The sequence below is a fragment of the Phyllopteryx taeniolatus genome, chromosome 3, assembly GCF_024500385.1.
Source record: "Phyllopteryx taeniolatus isolate TA_2022b chromosome 3, UOR_Ptae_1.2, whole genome shotgun sequence".
Lineage (NCBI taxonomy): Eukaryota > Metazoa > Chordata > Actinopteri > Syngnathiformes > Syngnathidae > Phyllopteryx > Phyllopteryx taeniolatus.
In genome coordinates, this window is record NC_084504.1 from 21401335 (window position 1) to 21429121 (window position 27787).

Genomic DNA, 27787 nt, shown 5'->3' on the forward strand with positions numbered 1-27787 from the left:
TCCTTTTTAATGAACTGCAGTGTTTATTGCACAAAGGCTTCGTAAAGACATGAACACATGAACCCGTAGTACTGGGGGAATACTGGACACATTTTGTTTGGCCAAATGAAAAAAACAAAACAAGTACACTCGGAGTTATGTTTCACAGTGTTGGAGAGGAAGAGATACCCTTTTCAAAATTCCTTGTCAGGAATGTTAAATAATACTTATAATCATAAATAATACTTTTCAAATCAGTAAGTGCAGATACAGAACATTAAAGAGTCAATATCACCATAATGTGCCTTTGGAACTTCACCATTTTACCCCAAAAAGTTGACATTTTCCATTAACTTCATATTCATTGTATTAGGTAGTAAATGTTATACTGTGAGAATTGCATTTTCAAGTTTGCACACTTTTTAAATATAAATAACTGCAAGTAGACAATGTAAATGCAAACAGCAAAATGGGAGCTTGCTGACATTTTTGGCTAATGTTAGCATTCAATGAGCACATGGCGGACCTTCACTTAGCAACATGATTCATTTTATAACCTGACTGTGTAATGTTTAGCAAATACATTTAGAATTTCAGAATTTCTTTTTTTTTTTTTTTTAACCTCAACTGATATTTCACTACGACAGGGTGGACATGTTAATCTTGGCAACATCCATCTACAGACAAAATATGATAACAATCATTTAAATATTTACAACTAGCCACTGTTTCAGCCTCTATTGAAAAAAGACAACATGATGGTCGTGATGTCACTGAAAACAGCAGTAGGTTTCTTAAAGGGGCAGTTACCCCGTAATGACAGGATGGACAGCAAATTCAGGGACACAAAATGTTCACTATTACTATGAAAATAGAATATACATGATGAAAATGACTCATTTGATTAAATAACATGTCACCCACAGTAAATACGTCAAAAAAAATATTATACCGCTTATCACACACAGTGTAGTGAGCAGAGCAGTGTGTGTGACATGCTAAAATCACATACATTCAGCAAAAAAAAACAACAACAAAAACGTATAAAATTAAGGAAACGTATTTAAAGAGACATATCATTGTACTAGTATGTGTGCAAATATTTGGCCACTAGTTTCATTATCCTGTGAGATTTTTAAGATGACCGAGTCATTCTGATAAAGATGGCAAAGGCACTTCATAGTAATATTGACACTAAAGGCACGAGTGAACCGTTTTATGCCTCCTCTCAATGAAGCATGGCACCTAAAGAGCCTGTTCTCAGGAGCGTTTAGTACGATTTTGCACACACACGAAAAAAAAAACAATATTCATCTTCAATAGCTGAACATAGACCTTTTTTTTTTTTTTTAAATGAATTTATATCAGTAATACTGCGATTGGCTGGCAACCAGTTCAGGGTGTACCCCGCCTCCTGCCCGATGATAGCTGGGATAGGCTCCAGCACGCCCGCGACCCGAGTGAGGAGAAGCGGCTCAGACAATGGATGGATGGATATCAGTAATATGCCCTATTTGTTTTTAATATATAGCATAACATGGGGTTTGTGTTTCTCATTTTCTACTTTTTTTACAATTTCCTACTACATTTTCACAAGAACCACAATTCTGAAAGAAATAAGTTCTAAATAAACAAGATTTAAAAAAACAAAAAAAGTAAACCAAAGACACAATCACCCAGCAGCCTGCAAAGGTGAAAAGCACTTGGAGGTCTTCATGTTGGGTCTCACAGTTACACTTAAAATACAGCAATTGTGTGTGAGTGTGTGTGTATATATATATATATGTGTGTGTATATTTATATGTGTGTATATATATGTGTGTATATATATATATATATATATATATATGTGTATAAATGTATATATATATATATGTGTATATATGTATATATATATGGGTAGATCGATTTTATTTTTTTTTTTTACATCTTCAAACACTTTTACATCCAGACTGGAAATCTTGGGGAAAAGACAATGACACAATAGCAATTTGATTTTTTTTTTTTTTTTTTTTTTTAAATATAGAATTGCTACATTCAAGGCTCAATAAATACGTCATAACATTCGAAATAGACTGTACCTTTGTAAATTATTTATTTTGTTTGGCATCTGACTCAGGGGTAAAATATATCTATACTTTAGAATGAAAATATCATGATGGTAATAAAATAAATGCATAAAAATAAACTGTCTACATAAGGTAAAATCATTCTATTAAAGGCTTTGTTTATAAATGCGACTGCAGTTTAGTCAAGAATTATCTTAACAAGATTAAATAAGGTTAAAAAGGTTTGGTTATTCCAATTGATTCCAAAACATACATCTGCATGTTTTATTCCAATTATGTTGTTAAATTGCACATACCCAACTGTCCACCGGAGGGAGACAAAGCACCTATGTGGCTCTTTGGATTTGACGTGCTCGTGTGAAATTGAACATTCTCTGAACCTCAGGATTTAATTTAAAATAAAAGAAGACTTGTGTACTGAAGTGGGGTGTGTGAGTCTGAAGCAGCAAGAGAAGCAGCAGGCCATCCCGCAGCTCACTCCGTCTTCCACACTTTGTTCAGAACCTTGACCACCTCCTCGTAGATGATGAACACGATGGCCACATCCAGACATACGCGACCCAGACGAGGAACGGTCCCCTTATAGAAACTATGGATGGAGACAGAAGGGGGTAGAAGATTAAGAACAGGAGCAACAGTGGTATTCAATGAACAATATGTGTATTACTGTGGTTGTAGTTTTCAGTGGTGGAGAATTGCACTTCATCCAACTGAGAGGGATTCCTAATATTTTGGTTGCCTTGTGAAAAGCGAATACACGGGTTAGTTAAATACCTTCTGCCATCTAGTGGAAGAAATGAGTATTTAGCATAACATTCACAACATGAAATATGTGTCGCTCCGTTACTGTCACTCTTACAATACAATCTTCTTCTTCTTTTCCTTTCGGCTTGTCCCTTTAGCGCGTCATCCTTTTCCATGAGAGCCTATCTCCTGCACCCTCCTCTCGAACACCAACTGCCCTCATGTCTTCCCTCACGACATCCGTCAACCTTCTCTTTGGTCTTCCTCTAGCTCTCTTGCCTGGCAGCTCCATCCTCATCATCCTTCTACCAATATACTCACTCTCTCTCCTCTGGACGTGTCCAAACCATCGAAGTCTGCTCTCCAAAACATCGAACCGTGGCTGTCCCTCTGATGAGCTCATTTCTAATTTTATCCAACCTGGTCACTCCGAGAGCGAACCTCAACATCTTCATTTCCGCCACCTCCAGCTCTGCTTCCTGTTGTCTCTTCAGTGCCACTGTCTCTAATCCGTACATCATGGCTGGCCTCACCACTGTCATATAAACTTTACCCTTCATCCTTGCAGAGACTCTTCTGTCACATAACACACCTGACACCTTCCTCCATCCGTTCCAACCCGCTTGGACCCGTTTCTTCATTTCCTGACCACAATCACCATTGCTCTGGACCATTTTGCAAAGTCTACCACCATCTGTCCCTCCAAGTTCCTGGATACCGTACTTACCCATCACTTCTTCATCACCCTTATTACCTTCACCAACAGGTCCATTACAATCTGCACTAATCACGACTCTCTCTGTCTGGGATGCTCAGAACTACTTCGTCTAGCTCCTTCCAGAATTTCTCTTTCACCTCCAGGTCACATCCTACTTGTGGGGCATAGCCACTAATCACATTATACATAACACCCTCAATTTCAAGTTTCAGCTTCATCACTCGATCTGATGCTCTTTTCACCTCCAAGACATTCTTAGCCAACTCTTCTTTTTAAAATAACCCCGACTCCATTTCTCTTCCCATTTACGCCATGGTAAAATAATTTAAACCCTACCCCTAAACTTCTAGCCTTAATGCCTTGCTACCTGGTCTCCTGGGCACACAATATATCAACCTTTCTCCTTATCATCATGTCAACCAACTCCCGAGATTTTCCTGTCATAGTCCCAACATTCAAAGTCCCCACATTCAGTTCTAGACTCGGTGCTTTCCTCTTCTCTTTCTGCCGAAGAACCCGCTTTCCACCTCTTCTTCTCCTTCGACTTCGACCCACAGTAGCTGAATCTCCAACGGCGCCCTGCAGGTTGACAGCGCCGGTGGCGGACGTTGTTAATCCAGGCCACGACCGATCCGGTATGGAATTCTTTGGATGAATGCTTGTATTTGTTTGGCAAAGGTTTAAGCCGGATACCCTTCCTGACGCAACCCTCTGCATTTATCCGGGCTTGGGACCGGCCTACAGTTTGCACTAGTGCCCCTCATAGGGCTGCATTCTCTAACAATACAATATGTTGTGTAATATAAAACTAAGCTATTTCTATTCAATTTGGCAGGATATTTGTACCTCGGGATTATTTTGACCTTTAAAAATTGTAAAAGAATTGTAAAAAAATTGTAAAAAAATAAAATAAAAAAATCCAACCTTTTTGAGCAAATACCATCAGCTGAGAATCATGGCCCCAATTTCCAATCACGCGATCGGATCGGTACAACACTACCCCAAATTATCCATATAGGTTTTGTTGTATTTGAATGGGCATATTCTAAATGGAAATGACTCAAGACAGTGACCCAAAAATGTTTTACAGCTGTGCCATTTTTTGTAATGTAATAAACTAACAAGGAAAACGGCAAACAAACTGTCTTGTTAGTTTTTTACATTGTGCAATTCCTTCATATCCAAGACAAGTTTATTAAACTGTGAATAAACTGTCAAAATATATACAGTATATGTACTGCACCAATATGAAGGATGGTGTTTTGATGATGATGATGATGATTTGTCAAAATATCCCAAAAAAAAGAAAAAGAAAAAAGGAAAATAAGATTTATAAAAATTGTCTACATAATGTACATTCTTTTGCCATATTCTTAAAAAAACAAACAAACCATTAAACAAATAAAAATGCACATTAACTCCAAATTTGGCCATAGTATGAATTATTTTGGGGGGAAACTTTTCAGTCTCTTGCAACAATAACATTATAGCTGAACTCTAAAGTGGACATAAAAAGTCTACACACACAGTCTTGAGAGCTTTTTCAATTGAGCTGTACAGGTTATAGGTCACATTAATGGTGGAAAAAGTTTTGAAATGACTGTGTGAACTTTTTATATCCACTTTTCTACCAAAGCCAACTAACGAGAGTTAAAAGCAAGAGTTGACTCACGCTGCCACACCCTCATGTCGCAGGATCGTCACCGCACAGTCCAGTGTGCTCTTATACTTATGTGCTTCCAGGCCCTTCGGAAGGAAACACAACTCTGTCTGTAACATTCAAGATGCCTTCAACAAATACAAAATACATCCATGTGAAAAGGGGGAGCTGGAAGTACTTACCTGCATCCTTGTCTTGATGACATCTATGGGAGTGTTTCCAAACACGCTGGCTGCTCCGGCTATGGCTCCGAAGGCCCCAGTTACAACAGGATTGATGGATTTATTGGGGTCATTGCCTAGTGGGAAGACAATGAGGTAGGTCAACATATGCTCAGCAGTTAAATGTACATACAGAAAGAGAGAAAAAAAATATAAAAAAAATAACATCAAGTACTCAAATGTACATACTTGTAATCATTACAGCTCCAACTAATGATTCTTTTAATAAGAAAGTAATCACTCCATTATTTTTTCAATGAATTGTTCAATCGGATTAAAAAAAGATTTTTCATTTCCATCTTTCCATTCAAAAACAGGACATTATTTCAAATTGACAGTGCTGAAAATACACCAACATAAACTGATTGATTCAGTTACTGGTTTGGTCGGTAACATGTTACAAAATAGGCGAACATTTTGATCAAAGTAAAAGCAGATGTTTGCAAATGTCTTATCTTGATTTAAAACGCAAAGATAATCTGTCTGCTTTCATGGAGGATGACAGAAATATGAGAATATCCCCTGTTGAGAGGCTGCAACTTCTGCCCATATCAGAAACTGGCCCTGCGTGCATAGAGACAGACAAACATTCACTCTCACACGCACACCGTCGCTAAATCTTCTGACCTTTGTACCAGTTCTTGAGCGAGGTCATCACATAGAAGCGAATGGCCTGGTTGGAGCCCTGTTTGAGCACGGTGGCAGTGAGACCCTGGTAGGTCCCTCTTAAACCTGTCAAAGCATAAAAGAGGATCAACATGGTGGGATGTGGCATTATGTTTAGCTGCACTGCCGTATTTGACCAGTAGAGGGCGGGGGAAGCACGTACCTTGAGCGCTGACTATCTCTCTGATGCCATGGTAGAAGCCCCTGTATTTGGGCTTTGCAGACGTCTGGTCGTGGATGAATTTAACCTAGATGGATTCAAAATAAATAAATAGTTCAAATGCGCTTTGAGGGATTCACACTGAATGCACCATACTTTGTCAATTTGTCACACACCTTGACAGTTTCCATGGGGCAAACCACCAACACAGCCTCCATCACACCAGCTCCGAGACCACACAGCAGACCCCGAGTGCTGTCCAGTCGACCCAACTCGTCCTTCGCGTGGTTACTGAGGAACTCAAACACTCCAAACCTGAACACAAACAAATGTAGAGTGTTGATTGATTTCACACTTCACAATATTTCTACAAAATAGCCCCTTTTAATCACTGTAAAAGTGCATAGAGTACACTCAAAGAACACTTCACATCAACTCACAATTTAATAACATGTTGGAAAAATATCCCGTGTTAATTAAGATAATCTCTCTCTTATATACAAAAGGAGTAGGTCCACTCTCCCCCCCAAAAATACACTACGAGATTAAAAACAATAGTTGTATATTCGACAAATTATTATTATTATTTTTTAGATTTAAGTCAGGATTTTACAAGGATAAAGTCACAATTTTATGACAAAGAAATAAAAAAAACAGTACTCAGTATTTTGACACAAACATGAAATTATTTTCAGCATCAGGACTTTGAAGCAATTTTGTAAACGTTTGTCTCTGTTTCCGAAAAAGAACCTCACAGATTTGGGTGTCGCTACTCTTGTAAAAGTACGATTTTGTTCTCGTAATATTATAACTTTAATCTCAAAAATAGGACTTTATTCTCAGAATGTTACGACATGGAGTAATCTAAAATACAACTTTTTTTTTTCCTCTCAAAAATATATCACTTTATTCTTGGAAGGTTACAACCTTAATCTCATAATGTATCTTTTTACTTTGTTTTTTTTATTTTAGTGTGGCCTTAATACTCATTCGTACTCATTCGGATATCAAGTCTACACACCTCTGCTCAAATACCATGTTTTTTGAGATCGAGATAATCTCCCTAAAATTTGCACCATTAATGTGACCTATAACCTGCATAACTCAACTGAAATAAAAATATTTTTTCAAAAAGAAGTAGTGAAAATAAACAACTGCAATAATGTGGTAGCACAAATGTGCACACTTTCTTATCGATGGAATATGGCTGTTAAAATTGAACCCATCGCCTTCAAAATTAAGTTAAATGTCAGTCAGCACACACCTGCCCCAATCTGAAGTGCCCTGATTAACCCCAATACATTTCCGATGTTTTAGTAGGCTTTTCCTGTCTTTTTTAAAAAAAAAATGTTGCTTTTTAGCAGAAGCCTAAAGTTTTTTTGTCATCCTGTAGGGACAAGGAGCCCCGTATAAGGAATAAAAAGCCTGACCACAGGAACTGGTTGCCGAGCTGTGTGTAAAACATCACGAGGAAAGCAAGGCAAAACCCATACTAAAATACAACATGCTTAAAGTGCAAGTGTATGATCCTGCATATATCCGCATAAAAGACAAGGAGAAGGCTGCCACGGAGGCCATCCAGGCTGAGAGAGAGCAAGAGAGAGGTGGGCTCTAAGTGACAACGCAATTAGAAATTGTTGTACCAGTGTGTCCTTTACAAGAGGATTATTTATAGACTGCTTCAGGAGGAGGCTGTCCGACAAATCCATAAAAAAGGGGGCGATGGAGGACAGACGGCTGTTGTTTTCTCCCAGTCTGCTCAAATTGTTTACTTGCTATCCTAATAGGTCTCGCTGAGATCCTCTATACCCACCTTCTTCTTTTTAACTCCATCTGCCCGTTTATTCCAGAATGTTCCTCTGTTCATTAACTCCCCACATCTGCTCTTCTGTCACATTCGTCGTCACACACTGCTTGCCAGAAGTTGCAATAACACATCTTTCATACATCTTTCCCACATCTGGCTGAAAATGTTTTAATGCCATGGCTGTGACACTACGTCATTAATTAAATTGGATAGCCAAGCTGTTCTCTGGCTGCCAATTTGCCCTCCAAACCTCCACTGCCAATGTAAGCCGTCCTAACTTCCTTGCTTAGAATGTGCCGTTATGTTCTGGCCGACAGTCCGAGATGAGTCAGAGCGTTGAACAATCTTCATTAGAAGTTTTTTTTGTTTTGTTTTGTTTTTAGGTCAGTTTCAAGTCCTCACTTGAAGCAGACTGAAGGATAACGTAAAAGAGAGGAAATGAGAATGGTTCAGCTTTCAAGTGATTTTTTTTCTGGAGTGAGAAAACATTGATTCACCATTAAGTACAGTCAATATAAAAAGTCTGCAATGCTGTTTAAATGCCAGATTTTTGTGTTTTCAAAAAAATAAGACCAAAATAAATCCTATCAAAACCTTTTCTTCCATTAATGTGAACTATAATCAGTACAAGTCTCTTGAATTTTTTGGTTTTTTATCTTTTCGAGAGGGGAAGTAAAAATAAACAGCTGAAATAATGCGGCTACAAACGTGTGCACACCCTCTTCTAAGTGGGGATGTGGCTGTGTGCAGAATTACCCAAGCATGTTCAAACTCATTTTAAATGGGAGTCAGCACGCACCTGTCACCATTTTAAGTGCCTCGGATTAACCCCAAATAAAGTTCAGATGAGCAGGCTTTTCCTGAGATTTTGTTTGTTTTGCTTTCTAGAAGAAGCCAGAAGGTTTTGTGCGAATAGTGTGTTCTGACCTTCCTTTGTGGAGCTTGCATGTTCCAACCTGAGCTTGTTTGAGTTTTCTTTGAGTACTCCACATCCCAAAAGGATGAGATGTTAAAAACATGTTAGGTTCATTAAAGACTCAATGGCGACTGAATGGCAACCAGTCCGGGGTGTACCCCACCCACGTCTTGCCCAAAGTCAGCCGGGATTGGATCCAGCTGAGGACAAGCATTATAGCAAATAGATGGATGGATGGCCAATGACACAATTCTGTCCCATTGTGCATAACATTTTGTAAGCAGCAGTCAGGAAATGTAGGAGATGCAAATACAATATTGAAGGGAAGAACAGGTCAGTAGCTCTCTCATCCATCCTTGGCCTGCCTTTGGGATGATCCTGGAGCAGACTTTGCGGAACATGCAGGCAATCACTTAATGGGATGGGGGGGGGGGGGAGAATGAAGAATAAAGCGGGTGGTGCAAGATGGTGGGTAGTCACACAGTAAAGTAATGTGTGTGTGGGGGGGGGGGAGCAGATGGAAGATGGGAGTAAAAAGTACTTTAAAAAATTACTTAATGGAAAGAGCCAAAATTAAATGAACCAAACGATGAAGATTAAAATGCAAAAGGATTAAAAAAAAACATTTATAGCATAGTTTTACTATTAGTCATAATAAATGAATCTCACCGGTGTTTTTGAGCTTATTGTTAAAGAATCATACCAACAGAAAATGTTCCTTTGCACTAAGTTAGCCAAATGATCTGATCTGAAACCATACACATTAGTTAAGCGCCCGCCATCAGTCTTTTCACATTGTGGCTCATCATAAAGCTGATTAATATCGGGAAAAAAATATAATTGTTGATTTCGACACTTGATTACAGTGTTACCTAAATGGCATTGAGCTAATTTAATGAAATGTGATGTGCACCAGCATAACGGATTGACTGCCACATATAGTTTTTAGTACAATGGTACCTTGACTTGTGAGTTAAATTTGTTCCGTGATCATGCTGGATCATCACTCAGCTCTCAAATCAACTTTCCCCATTGACATTAATGCAAATGCCATTAATCCGTTCCTGAAGCCCCCCCAAAAAACACCAACACATACAACAAAAATAACACTTTACAGTATTGGACTGTATAAAAATATACTGTAATAACTTAGTAAAAGATAATGTAAAGAAATGTACTTTTCCCTTAAATTGATACATAAATTGACTCCTGTTTCATTATAGTACATATTGTAGAAGTACTACACTCGTACTACTGTCTCATGCATTTCCTGACTGTTCCCTTAACACTTACAAAATGTTATACACAATGGGACGGAATTGTGTCATTGGCCATCCATCCATCTATTTGCTATTATGCTTGTCCTCAGCTGGATCCAATCCCAGCTGACTTTGGGCAAGTGGTGGGTGGGGCACACCCCGGACTGTTTGCCATTCAGTCGTAAGGCACATATAGACAAAGAACTATTTACATTCAAATTCACACCTACGGACAATTTGGAGTCTTTAATGAACCTAACATGTTTTTAACATCACAAAAAGTAGTGCTGGGCAACATGAACAAAATTTTATAGGAAACATATACAGATAGAGACAGGAACCTTTATCGCAATAACAATATATCTTAGCTTATCCTCACTTGGGTCGCGGGCGTGCTAGAGCCTATGTCAGCTACCCAATATAATATTGTTTTCCTCAAGATTTTATGAAATGATTGGCAATTTTATCTTTTTTTCTAAAACAAATGTTACAGTTAAAACACAATTAAAATGAATTAAAGATAAACAAAAATAAAATACAACACAAATAGCCGGTGGACAAATACCATTCAAAATAGCTGACGTTATATCGCTCAGCCCTAATTTCAATTTCACGCTTTAATTCAATGGACATCAACGGCTTCTCAGCTCTCATTTTCTCAGGACCTGTGGTTAAAAATAAAATAAGTAAAATAAGCAGAATACTCACACAAAAACAGAAAATGCAAGAGCAAAACATGACAATTACTTGTACTTTGACTTTCACAAAAAACTGAAGGGGGCCAACAGATGTCGTGAAGTTCGATATCCTCACTGTCAAAATGTTTCCACCATGGTGCAAAACCCAACATGGTTACCACGAACAAATATAAACAAACTGACGAAGCCTGTCAATCTGTGGCCCTCTGAGACCCTGTCTGAGTTTGAGTGGCATCTTTTCTACGCCTGACTGCACCTGTCTCCCCATCACACAGACGAGGGCTATCCTCCACACAATACACACGCTTGTGCAGGTATGCAAGCAATACAAAATTAAAACCGGAAAGCCAGTAAACCCCTGTCTTGGCTTTATTCAGTATGTGTGTGTGTGTGTGTGTGTGTGTGTGTGTATTTGACAGGAGATAAATGTCACTGCTGTGAGAGAACAAAAACACCATCACTCTCGCAAGTGGCGTGGCATTTCTGTTATGCACGGCGGGTAATGGACTAGAATAATTGGACTGCGTGATTTAGCGCTTCTAGGTAGACGACGGCAGCCGCGCGATGATCTTTTACTCTAGCCTTCCAGCAACAAGCAGTAAATTACCGATTAAGCTAAGAAGATGTTCAACCTTTTACCACAACGTGCAGCTGCAAACCAGATGTTAAAATGTGTTCTTTGTGTTAATAAATGTCAGTTTTATGATGATTGTAATAAGCGGCATTTACTTTGTGGTAATAACATCCGCTCATCTAGATCAGTTAATTACATTTTCTTTCCAAAGACCGCTCCCTTTTACGTCAGCTTGTGGTTTCGAGAGTTTATTGCATACCTGACTGCAGATTTGGGAATGGATCCATAGAGGAGCGAGCTGAGTCCTCTGTAGAGTCCTTTGACACCGTGACTCTGTACCGTCTGCCTTACGCAGTCACCTGGAGGAGGAAACGCAAGCTGTTTTTTGAGGGCATTCAGTGCTTCCATGAAGATTTAAAACAGGGGTGGGGAAACTACAGCCCATGGGGCTTACAGAGCAGTGTTTCTGAACCACTGTGCTGTAAGAGATGAGGTGTGCCACGGGAAATCACTCGGTTTCGCTTAGATGGTCTGAACATTTTCTGTTTACTACAAATATATTTTTTCATCTATGTGAGCAGTGTATAGTGAAAGGTAGAACAATTAATGCTCTTCCACTAGTTGACAGATGGTACACTTAACCACTTGTTGCCATTCATATTACAAAAGGCGCTCACACAGAGCATTTAAATTTGTGAGTAATTTGGGATGATCATTATTTCTTTACAGAGTATAAAGTATATACTTTTTGTGGCATCTTTGCTTGGTGGTGTGCCATGAAATTTTCTAACTGGCTCAATAAGGTTTGGGGGAAACAAACTGTATTTGATTTGGCCTCCCATGAAATTTTAAAAACACTAAAATCTCAGGGAACTATTATAAAAAGCTGAATTTAGAATGGCCCTGGTGGCTCAGGGTAGGGAAAAGGTTCCCCAGCTGTGGCCAAAAAGACTTGTGGCCTCATTATGTACAATGAAGCGGGACCTTTCTAATATGGAAGTGACTAACTGCTTCATAAATTTCTGGATGGCTGTGACTTTTTTTTTTTGTGCCTATTTGGACATGACACATTTTAAGAGTTGACAAGGAAAAACTACTGTGCCAAAGGCACGCACCAGTGAGCAGAAAAAGCAGCAGCTTTCAGGAGCGCTCATTAGCATGTTTTCCGAGATGCAGCCAACATCAACAGATCCTGTGTGTGTGTGTGTTGGAATTGCTTTGTTTTTTTGTGTGTGTCTGAAGTGAAATAGACATTCACAGGGACATCTAGGGATCCCAAAAGCACCAGGGAATGATGGGTAATTAGATAATGAGCTCCTGAGAAGAAGGCTTGGTAGAACATTTTACTTTTATTAGTGCTTTTCCTCCTGGGGTTTGAGTAGACAGGGATGTGGAGAGTAAATACCAAACCTGCTCAAACTTGCATCTGTTGCTTTAAGCTATAGTATTATTAGTCGTATTTCAAAGAGGATAAAGAATGTATGCCTGTGAGTTTTGTTACATTGTCTCTCTGCATGTGTTGCTGCACTATTTGTTTTCAAATATCCGTTGCCTCAAGGGTTATAACGCCCCAAAACCAATGCTAAGTTTGTTAGCCCGCTATGGCGTTTTCCATTGCGTGTTAGCATTAAGCTAACAGACTTTTATCAGACAAAGTTATGTGGTGTTGGTTAAATATTCTTTTCTAATGATAACATTTCCAGTAAACCTCAACTGGGAGCGACAATAAACAGATTGAAGTAAGCACTTGGCCTCTTTTTTGATGAATTGTTCACTATCTGCCCAACTGTTGCTTGTTGTGAAGTTCGCTGCTGCCATCTAGTGGTTATAAATCATCTTTGTTTGCAACACAAGACGGCTTGTATCTCGAAAAACCCTTGTCGGGTCACTTGTAAATTGAGGTAATACTGTATTAGAGTTGCTGTACAAGGTAAACTAGAAGATAATTTACATTTTTTTTTTCCCCAAACAAAAATTTCATAAATCATGAAGCTGTAGATACCGTTGTTTGTCCCGTCTGCATCTCAAGTTTTAATCTGTTCTGCACATAAAATCTAAGACACTCTTCTTCTTCTTTCTTCTTTTCCTTTCGGCTTGTCCCGTTAGGGGTCGCCACAGCGCGTCATCCTTTTCCATGAGAGCCTATCTCCTGCATCCTCCTCTCGAACACCAACTGCCATCATGTCTTCCCTCACGACATCCATCAACCTTCTCTTTGGTCTTCCTCTAGCTCTCTTGCCTGGCAGCTCCATCCTCATCATCCTTCTACCAATATACTCACTCTCTCTCCTCTGGACGTGTCCAAACCATTGAAGTCTGCTCTCTCTAACTTTGTCTCCAAAACATCGAACCTTGGCTGTCCCTCTGATGAGCTCATTTCTAATTTTATCCAACCTGGTCACTCCGAGAGCGAACCTCAACATCTTCATTTCCGCCACCTCCAGCTCTGCTTCCTGTTTTCTCTTCAGTGCCACTGTCTCTAATCCGTACATCATGGCTGGCCTCACCACTGTTTTATAAACTTTGCCCTTCATCCTAGCAGAGACTCTTCTGTCACATAACACACCTGACACCTTCCTCCACCCGTTCCAACCTGCTTGGACCCGTTTCTTCACTTCCTGACCACACTCACCATTGCTCTGGACGGTTGACCCCAAGTATTTAAAGTCCTCTACCCTTGCCATCTCTTCTCCCTGTAGCCTCATTCTTCCCCCACCACCCCTCTCATTCATGCACATATATTCTGTTTTACTTCGGCTAATCTTCATTCCTCTTCTTTCCAGTGCATGCCTCCATCTTTCTAACTGTTCCTCCAGCTGCTCCCTGCTTTCACTGCAGATCACAATGTCATCTGCAAACATCATGGTCCAGGGGGATTCCAGTCTAACCTCATCTGTCAGCCTATCCATCACCACTGCAAAAAGGAAGGGGCTCAGGGCTGATCCCTGATGCAGTCCAACGTCCACCTTAAATTCTTCTGTCACACCGACAGCACACCTCACCGCTGTTCTGCTGCCCTCGTACATGTCCTGTATTATTCTAACATACTTCTCTGCCACTCCAGACTTCCGCATGCAGTACCACAGTTCCTCTCTGGGTACTCTGTCATAGGCTTTCTCTAGATCTACAAAGACACAATGTAGCTCCTTCTGACCTTCTCTGTACTTTTCCATCAACATCCTCAAGGCAAATAATGCATCTGTGGTACTCTTTCTAGGCATGAAACCATACTGTTGCTCGCAAATACTCACTTCTGTCCTGAGTCTAGCCTCCACTACTCTTTCCCATAACTTCATTGTGTGGCTCATCAACTTTATTCCTCTATAGTTGCCACAGCTCTGCACATCACCTTTGTTCTTAAAAATGGGCACCAGTACACTTTTCCTCCATTCCTCAGGCATCTTCTCACGCACTAGAATTCTATTGAACAAGCTGGTCAAAAACTCCACAGCCACCTCTCCTAGATGCTTCCATACCTCCACAGGAATGTCATCAGGACCAACTGCCTTTCCATTTTTCATTCTCTTTAATGCCTTTCTAACTTCCCCCTTACTAATCATTGCCACTTCCTGGTCCACCACACTTGCCTCTTCTACTCTCCCTTCTCTATCATTTTCCTCATTCATCAACTCCTCGAAGTATTCTTTCCATCTACCTAGCACACTGCTGGCACCAGTCAACATATTTCCATCTCTATCCTTAATCACCCTAACCTGCTGCACATCCTTCCCATCTCTATCCCTCTGTCTGGCCAGCCTGTATAGATCCTTTTCTCCTTCTTTAGTGTCCAACCTGCCATACATGTCATCATATGCCTCTTGTTTTGCCTTTGCCACCTCTACCTTTGCCCTGTGTCGCATCTCAATGTATTCCTTTCGCCTCTCCTCGGTCCTCTCAGTGTCCCACTTCTTCTTAGCTAACCGTTTTCCTTGTATGATTTCCTGTACTGTGAGGTTCCACCACCAAGTCTCCTTCTCTCCTTTCCTGCCAGAAGATACACCAAGTACTCTCCTGCCTGCTTCTCTGATCACCTTGGCTGCAGTGGTCCAGTCTTCTGGAAGCTCTTCCCGTCCACCGAGAGCCTGTATCACCTCTTCCCGAAAAGCTGCACAACACTCGTCCTGTCTCAGCTTCCACCACATGGTTCTCTTCTCTGCCTTTGTCTTCCTAATTTTCCTCCCCACCACCAGAGTCATCTTACACACCACCATCCTATGCTGTCTAGCCACACTCTCCCCTACCACTACCTTACAGTTGGTAACCTCCTTCAGATTACATCGTCTGCACAAGATGTAATCCACCTGTGTGCTTCTACCTCCGCTCTTGTAGGTCACCCTATGTTCGTGCCTCTTCTGGAAAAAAGTGTTCACTACAGCCATTTGCATCCTTGTTGCAAAGTCTACCACCATCTGTCCCTCCAAGTTCCTTTCCTGGATACCGTACTTACCCATCACTTCTTCATCACCCTTATTACCTTCACCAACATGTCCATTACAATCTGCACCAATTACGACTCTCTCTCTGTCTGGGATGCTCAGAACTACATCATCTAGCTCCTTCCAGAATTTCTCTTTCACCTCTAGGTCACATCCTACCTGTGGGGCATAGCCACTAATCACATTACACATAACACCCTCAATTTCAAATTTCAGCCTCATCACTCGATCTGATACTCTTTTCACCTCCAAGACATTCTTAGCCAACTCTTCTTTTAAAATAACCCCGACTCCATTTCTCTTCCCATCTACACCATGGTAAAATAATTTAAACCCTCCCCCTAAACTTCTAGCCTTACTGCCTTTCCACCTGGTCTCCTGGACACACAATATATCAACCTTTCTCCTAATCATCATGTCAACCAACTCCCGAGATTTTCCTGTCATAGTCCCAACATTCAAAGTCCCCACATTCAGTTCTAGGCTCTGTGTTTTCCTCTTCTCTTTCTGCCGAAGAACCCGCTTTCCACCTCTTCTTCTTCTTCTTCTTTGACTTCGACTTCGACCCACAGTAGCTGAATTTCCAACAGCGCCCTGCAGGTTGACGGCGCCGGTGGCGGACGTTGTTAACCCGGGCCACGACCGATCCGGTATGGAATTCTTTGGATGAACGCTCATATTTGTTTGGCAAGGTTTTAAGCCGGATGCCCTTCCTGACGCAACCCTCTGCATTTATCCGGGCTTGGGACCGGCCTACAGTTTGCACTGCCTTTTGCCCCCCATAGGGCTGCATTAAAATCTAAGACACTCTATTGTCAAATAATGTTTTTTTGTTTTTTTTAAATTCCATTTACATTAAACTGGTCAAACTCACCTACTCCTCTGTATTTTGGAGGGTTGGCCTTCTCGTCTAGCTGTAATTGGGTCTTCACATACTCCGTAGGGAAGGTAATGCAAATCTCAATTCCGCCGGCAATACCGCCTGGAAATAGAGAAAACCTTGTCAAATCCATGCAAACAGAACTTTAAAATGATCAGAACTGGAGACAAACACTGCTTTTAGCTTAGCATGCTCGCTTAGATTAAGGATACATGTTGGAGTGGCCTTTCCCTGCCTGACAGCAAGGTGCTGTGGCATCACAGATCGTTGGAAAATGACTTTCCCTCGATAAACATTGAAAGACGGGCTGGCGAGCGAGGAAGAGGAATGAGCTGGACGAAAACAGATCAAGCCCACAACCAAACCACTAAGAGGAATCGGGTAAATCGGGACATTTGGGGCTTATTAACTTTGAGTATGACTGGAAAAATGGAAGCAGGCAAAAAAGAAAGAGAAAAGAAAAAAGAATAAAAATGAAGCCATGTTCACACAGACAAGTTGAGGCTATCCCAAAGCCTGTTGTCTAACGCACAATACGGATGAGTCACACGGGAAGGAAGGAGGAAGCAGAGAAGGTTGACATTAATTAAATCATGCAGCCTGCTGGGAGGGGCTCCATTACACAGGCCAAGACCCTCCATTAACGCAATGACACACACACACACACACTGTGGCACTCACACATGATCTGCTAACACGCATAAGCAGACAGAATATAACATGTTGACATTGAAACAAAAACGTTAGTCAAAAGGAAATAAAAATGTTTTACGGCCATTCTTTTATAACACACAAGTGGAGTCCAAACATTGCCTACATCCTAAGATAGCTAAATTACATTTACTCACCATGTCGTTACTTTTGTAAACTTAATTATCCCATCTGTCGGGGAACTCTATTTCATTGAAGGGAAATCAATAAAAGATGTATTTCACTTCAATCCAATCAAGCGCTGTGGTTTAAAAAATAATAATAATATTTTTTTTTAAATACAAAAATCCTGTCTATGTTAAAACATAGGGTTATTGGGAGGACTGCATTTTGTGGGACTTGTTCACATCAACTGCACAAAAGCGGCAGGGTGGATGACTGGTTAGCGCGTCTGCCTCTCAGTTCTGAGGACCGGGGTTAAATCCCCGGCCCCGCCTGTGTGGAGTTTGCATGTTCTCCCCGTGCCTGTGTGGGTTTTCACTCCGGTTTCCTCCCACATCCCAAAAACATGCATGGTAGGTTAATTGAAGACTCTAAATTGCCCGTAGGTGTGAATGTGAGTGCGGATGGTTGTTTGTTTGTATGTGCCCTGCGATTGGCTTGCAACCAGTTCAAGGTGTACCCCGCCTCCTGCCCGAAGATAGCTGGGATAGGCTCCAGCACTCCCGCGACCCTTGTGAGGATAAGCGGCTCAGAAAATGGATGGATGGATGGAACTGCACAAAAGTAAGCTCTGTGACCCACTACATAATCAGAAATAGGGAATATTATCTTTGAAAAGAGGTGTACCTTTGTCGCTGACTCACCAATAAATGAATGTGAATGTTTAGTGGTGGTCGGAGGGGCCGTAGGCACAGAATGGCAGCCGCGCTTCTATCAGGCTGCCCCAGGACCGCTGTGGCTACACAAGTAACTTACCACCATAATGTGTGCAATTTGAAAAGCATCTGAGTATCATGACAAGCGCTATATTATGTAATACATTATTATTATCATCATCATCATTATTATGTACAGCGTGGTGCCTTGAGATGAGTTTAATTGGTTCGATGTACAGGTGTACATATGTTGTGCTGCTCCTTCTGGTGTGCACACATTGGCCACCTGGCCAGTGTAATATTAGTCATTCTTTGCAGAAGATAAATAATATATGCCTAAGAGTATTGTTATATTGTCTGCCTACATATTTTCCACCTTTGATTGTGTTCAAATATCCTTTTCTAACACCGCGACACCTATGCTATTTGTTAGCTCGTCTATGGCTTTTTGCATTTGTTAGGATGAAGCTAAATTGACTTATCAAAGCAATGTGGTTGTTTAAAATACACAACACACAATAGATTATTCAGTTGCCTTCATTGATTAAACACATTCATCTTGTGACTAAGCAGAATTGTGACACTCATGTGATCACTCATGTTCGCCGTAATTCCAATGATCCTGGGGACAAGCCAGCCCTCTAAGTGTTAACAGAAGGCACATGTTCTTCCCCACACTCCATACCAGCCATGAGGATGAGGCCTAAACAGGTCGCTGCGTCTCGGGCAAGAGGAAACAATCAACCTCATTCGTGTGTTTCGGGCACAAAAAGAAAAACAAGCGACAAATAATCAGAAGCATGGCACACATGATGAATCTTCAGAGTCGAAGAGCCAGTGAGGCCAATACATCTTGGCTCATCTGGTCTGCGTCTAGTGTCTGGCACACATTCTCACACGCAAACACACTTTAAACGAGTGCCGTGTCCACGGCCAAACGTGGGTTACATGTGGCAAATAGCCATTAATCTTTATTTTCAACCTCTGCTGCGGCACCTTCCCATCCTCCATCCTCATCCCCCCGGTGACTCTTCTCGCACAGTCATAAAATCAATGCATCCACATAGATCCTCGACACTTGCAAAATTGCACTGGAGTGATATTCGGCGCAAAGAGGCAGAGATACAAAACTGCCTTGTCAGATGCATAGAAACAGGCTGTTAGAATGAAAAATGGAAAAACACTCCTGCCCTCTCTCTGAACACAACATTGAAATCAGAGGACCTGTATTAAAACATTTAACCTGGGTTTCTTCAACAGCTGTCTCAGGTTTTCTTTTTAAAAGAGATAAAGAGGGTCTTGCATCACAACAACTAGAATGGTAAACTTCAAGAAACCCTTATATTGGGTAAAATACAATAAAACGTACATCCATGCAGTTATTTTCTATAGCGCTTGTCCTCATTTAGGTTGCGAGTGAGCTATAATCTATCGCAGCTGACTTTGGGAGTGTGGCGGGGTACACCCTGGACTTATTACCAGCCACCGATACCTCCAATGAACATAACATGGTAACCAATACCCCACCGTTCCGACCACAATGTGATCAGGTTTTGCAAACACAAGAATATTTGCTTGCAATCGTCTCCTTTGGTTTATCCAATCAGAAGTCATCACAGTGATTCTAACGCTCGATCTAAGAACCAAGAAGAGTCCATTTGCGTCGATTCAACTCTTGCCAATTACCATGACATGGATGAGTTAGAATCTATACATTAGTCCCACAAAAAACACCAACAAAAGTTTTTGTAACATGTTTTAATAAGAATATCTCTAAGTTATTCATCCATCCGTTTTCTGAGCCGCTTATCCTCACAAGGGTCGCGCGAGTGCTGGAGCCTATCCCAGCTATCATCGGGCAGGAGGTGGGGTACACTCTGAACTGGTTGCCAGCCAATCCCAGGGTAGATACAAACAAACACACTCACATTCACACCTACAGGCAATTTAGAGACTTCAATTAACCTACCATGCATGTTTTTGGGATGTGGGAGGAAACCGGAGTACCCGGAGAAAACTCACGCAGGCAGGGGGAGAACATGCAAACTCCACACAGGTGGGGCCGGGGATTGAACCCCGGTCCTCAGAACTGTGAGGCAGACGATCTAACCAGTCGTGCACCGTGCCGCCTCTCTAAGTTACTGTACTCTATAAAAGAATATACAGTAATGGCATAATAAAATAGAATGTAACGAATGATCAGTTTGTGCATCATGATTTCAAGCTCCAATGTTTCTTCTGGTGTGTGCACAGTATAATACAGACGTACATAATACACGAAGAAGAGTTTCACAACTAAGTAAGCTACATTATATCAGTCGTTTTTCGCAGAGGATGAAGAATATATGCATTTTAGTATTGTAATACTGTGTCTAGATGTGTTGCTGCACGATTGGTGTTGAAATATCAATTGCCTTAAGGGTTACAACTACTGCAACATCAATGCTAATTTGGTTTTGCACTGTGTGTTAGCATATTAAGCTAGCCTACTATTGTAAGCTCTGTGTTTTGGTTAAATACACAATGTAATTATTTTTGTTTTACGTTTCAACTTCGACTGGGAATGGGAATAAACAGCTTGAAGCAAGCATGTGGAGGTACCACTGTACTTTTGGGACTTTGCAGCGTTAAAGTACTTGATTGATCTCTTGCTCCGCTTATCTCCACTTGAACTTTCCGTACCCACTGTATGCTGTTTTCACAATAAGGTTGACCTTGTCATGTTAAAGGCATAAAATGTGGCAGTATATGGTATGATATAATATAGGTGTATAATAAAACAGATAAAGAATGTTGAAATAAAATCTGTCCTGTTGTATTGTACCACCTTGTTTTGTACCAATTGAGTTGAGTGAAAAGAGAAAGCACTATCAATCAAGCTTTAATTACAAGGTAGAACACGTCTCATACAAAATCACTGTAGCATAACAGTCAAGTAAAAAACCACCCTCATGCAGTACACACAACAAATGACAGAGAGTTTTGCCTTGAATGAAACAACAAAGCACCGCTGTGGCGGGCAGAAGCTGAAAAACTACACTAAAATACTATCACCGTTGAGAAAACACTAGAAACTTCAAACAGTAATCCCCTACCACTGTTCCACGGCACATTATTGCTGTGAGAGATTATCAGGTACGCTGTGGTAAATTATAAAATTTCACTTAATTGGCCCCAAAATTATCTACTTACTGGAAATAATGCATGTCAGCAACGTGGAGTGACAGGCAGAACAATTAAATGCTCCTCCATTAGATAGCTGAAATATAATTACCTTGTGTATCCCCATTTTTTTGTGAAACGTTTGTATGGTGGTGTTCTGTGAGATTTTTCCAATGTAAAATATGTGCCTTGGCTCAATAAAGGATGGGAAAGACTGACTTAGAATCAGGAGGTGACAAAAATAAATTAAGAATAAGGATGGTAAAAAGAGAGTGTAGTAAATTAAGAGGTAAAAGTACAGATCAAGGACAATAAAAACACACTACCTTAAAATACATAGTTGAATTTTTAAAATGACCCTTTGATTCAAAATATAACAGGAGAACATTTAAAAAACAATTAATAAAAGTCTAATTAAATCAAGACTAAACAGGCTGAAAGACTAAACAGACAATTTTCATTGAATAAAGTGAAGTCGTTATCTGACAATCACTATATTGATTCAAATTGAACCGGAGAAACAAATTACTTTAGGTAGACTTTTAAATGTGTTGCTTAGTTAGCTGTAATCAATAATATAATATACAGTATGACCATTGTCAGTGTATTAACATAAAAAGGTGAACAAAAAAAAATAATTTGAGTTGAGTCACTTCCATTGAAAAACCGTGACAAGCTGCTTGAGCTGGAGGTGTGGAGGGGACTGACGACAACAACTGGGGAATAAGCGCACGCTTTGACGAGCCCTCTGAGCCCGAGAAGAGACAAGCACTCAGGAAGGCTCGCTGGCTGCCCGAGGGTGAAGAAAGCAAAGAATGGAAAAAATGGTGCATTTCCACAAGCTCTATCGTGGTTACCACCAAAATCTACTGGGGCGGGGGGAAAAAAAACAAGCAACAGTATAAGACTTTTTCCCCCCCCCCCATCTGTCATTGAGAGGCCTTAAAAGGAACAACAAATCTGAGTTCCATTTTGGTCTTTCGCTCTCTGCCCTCAGGCCTAAAAGACGCCTTTGTTCCGTGTCCCAACTTCAACCATCAGCAGTGTGAGGAGAGCTGAACTAACCAATGGGAGCAGAGCGAGCTTTGGAAATCGTGCGCCACTCACTGTCTATGTATGTGGGCTATTGTGCATGAAGCTGACCTTCTACTTCTTGTTTTGTCTACTCGGAGCCCTCAGGCAGGCACTAGAGAGTCTTCTCCCTCCACGCAGACATAACCATCGTGAATTAGCACTTGTTCATCAACATCAGGGGAGAGGAGATAGATGAACTGTAATTCTCACCCCCAACTGGGTTTTGTCTCGATATCTTGGACAGGGAGGCCCGCAGGAGTTGCGACGGTCACAGTGCAACGCTGCTGTTGTTGCAAAACCGGACAGACAGGCTGGAAACGAGCTTCGGCGAGAGGGGGAAGAGGGTGCCTCACAGGACCCGAGCCAGTCAATCAGGCTGCTGAGGGCTGACGGGGGAGGGGACAGATTCCCTACTGGGGCACTGAAAGAATTGCATAAAGCAACACAGGCAAATTCAACAGAAACCCACAACTGTGTCAAGAGTGGAATCTAGTCTCTGTTGAGAATGCACACACCAGATACTAGGTACACCAGTTCTATATAATGAAAGTACAAATTTGCCTTTACAAACACCGATGCACCGATACCTCTTTTTTCAGACCAAATATGGATACAAGTACTTAACATTTGGGTACTAATACTAGGGATGTTCCATACCACTTTTTGGCAGACCGATACTATTATTTTACCTAGAGTATCGGTGGCTGGTATCGGCGGCCTTCACAAGTACCCGACATCTTGACATAAGGCTGGTATTGGCCCAACACCAATAAATGGTATCAGTACTCACCGATCCCTACCTAGTAGTGATTCTTGATAATGCCATTACATCTTGCAATTGCGATAAAATTAGTTTCACTAAAATCAAATATTGTTTTTAAAAAAAAAACATTTGAAAATTACATGTTTCAAATATTCAAAAAGAATACCTTTTAGAGTAACAACTCACCATTACTGACATTTTAACATCCAATGGACATCTAACAGTCTTGCCACACATTTCATCTAAATGTAGCCTGTAACACAATGCATTTCAGTTATGTGGTGTGTCAGTCTAAACACAGGGGGCACTGTCTAAAAGGAGTGCATACAGTAAAAAGAGAAGAAGAACAGTAGAAAAGACACAAAGAAGAACTTAAGGTTACAGAAAGTAAAGTGAGTAACGAGGAAAGTCCAAGTGTGAGTACAGATATACAGTATCAGTGTAGGTGCATATCTATACTCGTACACACGCCTACTGAAGTGCCACCATTTAAATATATCACATTTGTGTCCTTCTTTCAATATCTGTATAAAAATGCTCTGCATTTTTTCCAAAATCTTCAAACATTTAAAGAGTAAATCTATGTACTGTTGACACACACACCTGAAACTAACTGACAGCCTGTTGCTGCCGCATGGGAACCCCACTGAAGGAGCCACTCCAATCAACTGAAAGTGCTGCCGCAGGCTGATCACCAACACAGCAAGAGGTCACAGGAACGACAACAGCAGCATCAGGGACTGATGTGCATCCCAGGGAACATAATAAATATGACTTAATTATCAGTATTCAACCTTTTCAATCAAACCTTATTGATAGCAATGACAACGATGAACAGAAAATCATCTGCATGTCGATCTCACACATAAAACACACATAAAATACCGCAGTTCCTCTTATAGGTGCCATCGCTCTAACATCCTCTTTAAAAAATTAATGCCTACCTCATATAGACGCTTCCCTTTTTCAGCAGAAAAATATTAACAACTGCGATTACCTCAGGTCAAAGACACTTGTTCAAGGCGATATTATATAGATATCTGAGCCCGTTTAAATTATGTTGCTAACCATAACAGCAGCACCAAGAAAAATACTGTAAACAGCCTTTAGATGAATGTGTAGGATTAAAGACGATCTGACATTATGCAGTGACAGCATCTTTAAATATGTTGCAATTACAGTCGCCTGACGTGATCACACCACAAAATGTTTGCATCCATGTTTAGGTTGCTTATTTGTTGTACCCAGTCTCCCTCAGCTCTTGCCATTTCTCTGCACTTCACCTCAATTGTACTTTTATTTTGTTTTAAAATCTACTTGACACAAATTGTAACATATGAGTGACATTGTAGAATTATTCCGAACTGTGCACAAATAACGGTCTCCCCTTATCTGAAGGTGAGTAAATGAATGCCCCAGGCCACAATTTGTGGCATTTCAGAACATTGCAACCTAAATGAAAACCAAGCAACAAAAACATTTCTTCTAATAACTGCCTTTGTCCGAAAGCCTGCCCTCCTACATTCATCACTCGTCTCTAATAGCATTAAACGTCAGCGTGTCCTGGCTGAGACTCACATGTAATGAAATTACATTGCTACGGCAGGTAACGTCTGATAAGGCTGCCCGAAAAGATGCACTGACCGCTCGTCCTTGTGCAGGGATGAGCTGTGCAGGCCTTTTGACAGAAAGGGCTCAAAAGGTTACAGCTAAATGGGTTAAACTAGTGCCTAATTAATACTATAGCTACGTATATCTTTGTGCCTGATTAATACCTCATTTTAGAGAGGGTTATTCCAAATAACTAAATAATCCAAATTTGAATTAAATATATAATCTGTGATTTCTGGCAAAATTAAGATTCATGCATTTTGCATTTATTGTTGTACACTTCTTGTTGATCAGTATCACCGCACTACTGAACACTTTATGTTGCTTAATGAAGCTCTGTACTTTGAACATTTGTTTATGTCCTAAATGTATATTTTGTTATAGTGTCTTTTTTTCTGTAGTACTAGATAAAATGCAACTACCAGAGTCAAATTCTTTGTTTGTTTTAAAATTCACTGCAAGGCCTCCATGTTAACATGGATATTTGAATTCAACAGCTGTCAATGGCAGTGAATGAGTTAACATACTTGATGATTCTGAATAGAAGAAAACAGAGTGGAGCAGTATGCCACAATGTAATTTGTAGAGATCGATCCAAATATCGACACAATCAATAATATGGATACAGACGTTGGTACAGTGGACCCCTGCATAGTCGTTGTTCGGCAATTGCTAATTCACCTATTTACAATTGTTTTTTTTATTTAGCTCCCACTTCTTTTTTTTTTTTTTTTTTTTTTTAACCCAATCGCCCACTTGTTGATGTTTTTTTTTTTTTTTCGTGGCAACTATAAGGAGTGGTTATTCGTTGTCGGGCTGAGTCTCTACAACCCCCAAATAGTGGCGGTCCACTGCATTGATATTGATGGATTCACTGATTGCTAACTTAGACCTCAATGGAAAAACATTTATACCATAAAATTGTGTTGTTAAAATGAACACATTTACTTGAAATAAAAAAAATCTTAAAATATGTATAATACATATATAATTTAATACAGCTCAGATTTGATTGATTTGACTGTCCAAGAGATACTGTATACTTGATATATTTATACCAGTGTGTGAACAAAAACATTTATTGTGATAATAAAGTATATTCTACTCTTTTATAAACTTTTTTTCACTGATTCATAATCCAAAGAAAAAAAGACTAACAAGAAAAACACAGTCATGAAAACTCATATTCAAAACTGGGAAACATCTGGCAGAATCCCCTGAATAAAACTCATTTTTTATTATATACACTAATATCGGATCAATACCGAATCTTCCAGTATCACATAGGACTAGCAATTAGTACAGTAGTGACTTGAGATATGAGTGCTTTGACTTCGGAGTGTCTCCAGATACGAGTCGTCACTTGACCAAATTTTTGTCTTGCGATATGAGCAAAATTTGAGACATGAGGTGCGCTTCAGACTCCCACCACTAGATGGGGGCAGCACACTTCACAACATCCAGCCACCATCAATTCATATTGGTTTCCTTGCAGTGGAAGGATATCGGTTAAGATTGTTTGGCAACCGCCAATAAAAACACAGAAGCTCAAGGAAGGACAATACATTAGCTACAGACAATTTTTTGGGCTCACATTTTCCATTTGCAGGTTATTTGTAAAGCAAATTGATGTGTTTTTGTACTACAATACTGTTGAGCACAACTTTGCTTATGAAAGAAACATGTAACAAAAACGAGCTGGAACAGATTAATTGTATTTGCATTCATTTCAATGGGGAAAGATTTTTAGAGATACGAGCGTGGTCACGGAACGACTTGTATCTCAAGACACCACTGCATTTGCTTTGCAATGCTTCCAGGGAAATATTGCCATAAAGGAATTTTGGCATAATAAAACTGCTTACTACTACACAGTCATCAAAGAAAACACAACGAGGGGGAAACATCATAACGGCTTCAATGAGAAAAGTACATTATAGTATTGTAAAAGTTATCATACGTGACGACATTTTGTGTCACTTTACGAGAGCTAGTTTGAAAATGAACGTGAACGTACCTGCCAGAATCGCCTTCCCCGGGTGGGTTAACTTGGACTTCCCGACGGGCGCCGCCGCCGCCGCCGCCAGACACCTCGGCGTGCAGAAAGGGCGACTAAATGTTCCTTTTGCCTCCATTGGGATATTAAAAAAAAACACACACTGAGCTTGAGAAAACGTCTCTTTCCGGTGTGTTTTAAAGCTTTGGTTGAGCTCCGAGACACACACACTCACGTACACGGATGTAAGTCTGCTGCCTCGCGCGCCCTCCCGGACTCAGGTGGACTGGGCGTGGACGCGCGTGTGTATGTGTGTTCGCACTTGGACTGCCGTGGGAATTTACAGCCTGTAGCGGTGACGTGTCACCATGGCGACGAGAATCCTAAAAGTTGATATAGCGACGCAACCCGGAAGTGGGGAAGCGCAGAGGAGAGAGGAGGCGAAAAAAAATTAAGTGTCTTCGTGTTCCTGTTGCGTATAACTTTTATGTCCTCGCGAAAAGCGCGTGGACGAGAGGAGCGCGTGTGAGTGGAGGCTGGTTGACTGGTGGGTAGATGGCCCCGACGTGGAGGAGGGCGTGGCCCACATATGCTTTCCTTTTCGCTCTTGCGTGGATTCCAAACAATAGTTCACTGTAATAGCAGTGCGAAATTTGGATTTACACTCTCAGCTGTCTTAATGACGTTCACTTTTGATGTCATCGGTGTGATTGTTTGAAACGTCCTTTTCTGTTACGTTCGTACGACGGTGAAAGACGTACGTAAGTCGGAACGCGTCGTTAACGTAATAGCAAAATTCATAAGAGTAAATATTTGGATGAAAAACTGAAGACACAAAAAATAAAAATTTGCACCACAGGTCAGA

At 40.6% G+C, this 27787-nt stretch overlaps 1 protein-coding gene across 1 annotated transcript; it reads right to left on the reverse strand.

Annotated features, from left to right (window-relative positions):
• Positions 1–27454, reverse strand: si:dkey-178e17.1 (tricarboxylate transport protein B, mitochondrial). Its single transcript, XM_061767560.1, has 9 exons — positions 26944–27454; positions 16782–16889; positions 11731–11830; positions 6394–6532; positions 6221–6305; positions 6019–6123; positions 5353–5468; positions 5183–5256; positions 1–2637 (listed from the first exon to the last, which is right to left on the reverse strand). Exons 1-9 carry the CDS (start codon positions 27059–27061, stop codon positions 2523–2525), a joined length of 960 nt encoding a protein of 319 aa, XP_061623544.1. The 5' UTR covers positions 27062–27454; the 3' UTR covers positions 1–2522.
• Between the last annotated feature and the right edge of the window lie 333 nt (positions 27455–27787).

Coding starts and splice junctions, on each gene's coding strand:
- si:dkey-178e17.1 (XM_061767560.1), bottom strand. CDS start 27,061: ATGGAGGCAAAAGGAACATTTAGTCGCCCTTTCTGCACGCCGAGGTGT. Junction 6,306..6,393: donor GCCCCATGGAAACTGTCAAG/GTGTGTGACAAA, acceptor GAATCCATCTAG/GTTAAATTCATCCACGACCA. Junction 6,124..6,220: donor AGAGATAGTCAGCGCTCAAG/GTACGTGCTTCC, acceptor ATGCTTTGACAG/GTTTAAGAGGGACCTACCAG.